Source organism: Gregarina niphandrodes (genome assembly GCF_000223845.1).
Source record: "Gregarina niphandrodes unplaced genomic scaffold scaffold00040, whole genome shotgun sequence".
In the NCBI taxonomy this organism is placed as follows: Eukaryota; Apicomplexa; class Conoidasida; order Eugregarinorida; family Gregarinidae; genus Gregarina; species Gregarina niphandrodes.
This window is the reverse complement of record NW_011646043.1, coordinates 67,110-67,811: the sequence shown is the minus strand read 5'-3', so window position 1 is coordinate 67,811 and position 702 is coordinate 67,110. Positions and strand designations below refer to the sequence as shown.

The 702-nt window shown below is 61.7% G+C and overlaps 1 protein-coding gene across 1 annotated transcript; it reads right to left on the bottom strand.

Moving 5' to 3' along the window:
- Positions 1 to 109: 109 nt before the first annotated feature.
- On the bottom strand, positions 110 to 454 carry GNI_146190 (hypothetical protein; the record flags this gene model as incomplete). The annotated part of the gene is made up of 1 exon (XM_011135857.1): positions 110 to 454. A coding segment is annotated over one exon (345 nt), but the record flags the coding sequence as incomplete, so codon positions are not given.
- Between the last annotated feature and the right edge of the window lie 248 nt (positions 455 to 702).

Here is a 702-nt window from a genome sequence, read left to right as displayed (position 1 = left end):
CGACGCCGCACGACGGAAGCGCAGTGCGCCCGCAGGTGAGGGCGCGGTTGCGTGGGCCCGAGCGTCGCGCACCTGCACATCCGACATCGAGTCCGGTCTCGACCCCGACGTTGAGGACCAAGTCGTTGAGGACCAAGTCGTTGAGGACCAAGTCGTTGATGACCAAGTCGTTGAGGATCAGACCGTTGAGGATCAGGCCGTTGAGGACCAAGTCTCCGGGTCTCCGGTCGGAGACAAATCTCCTGCCGAAAAGTCGGTTGCGCGGGAGTGGCGTGAACGGGTGCAATCGGCGGTGCAGGGGGCAGTCCGAGAAAGGTTTCGATGTGATTGTGCGGCTTCGCATCGTCAGATGTATTCCTGGGCAAGGCACTTGCTGCTGGTCCATGGCCGTGTCCAAGGTTACCGCGTTTTCTGTGCCGGTTGCGGCCGCCACCCGCCGCAGTTCGTGCGTCATAAGTGCTGCGTTACCTTCGACGTCGAACGGGAACCGCGCCCCTGTCCCCGATGCCGAACAAGTCTCGCAAACCCCGCCCTCTCCATCCACCTTCTCCTCGCCTGCACGCATCACGACCCGCGGACCGACTTGCACCCGCGGGGTATGTGAACGCATACAGGTGTGGCAGTCTGTGTATACACCGGTATGGCAATTACTTAGTTAGTTAGTGTGCTGGCCGGGTGGGCTGCTGGTGTGTGCGATGCTGT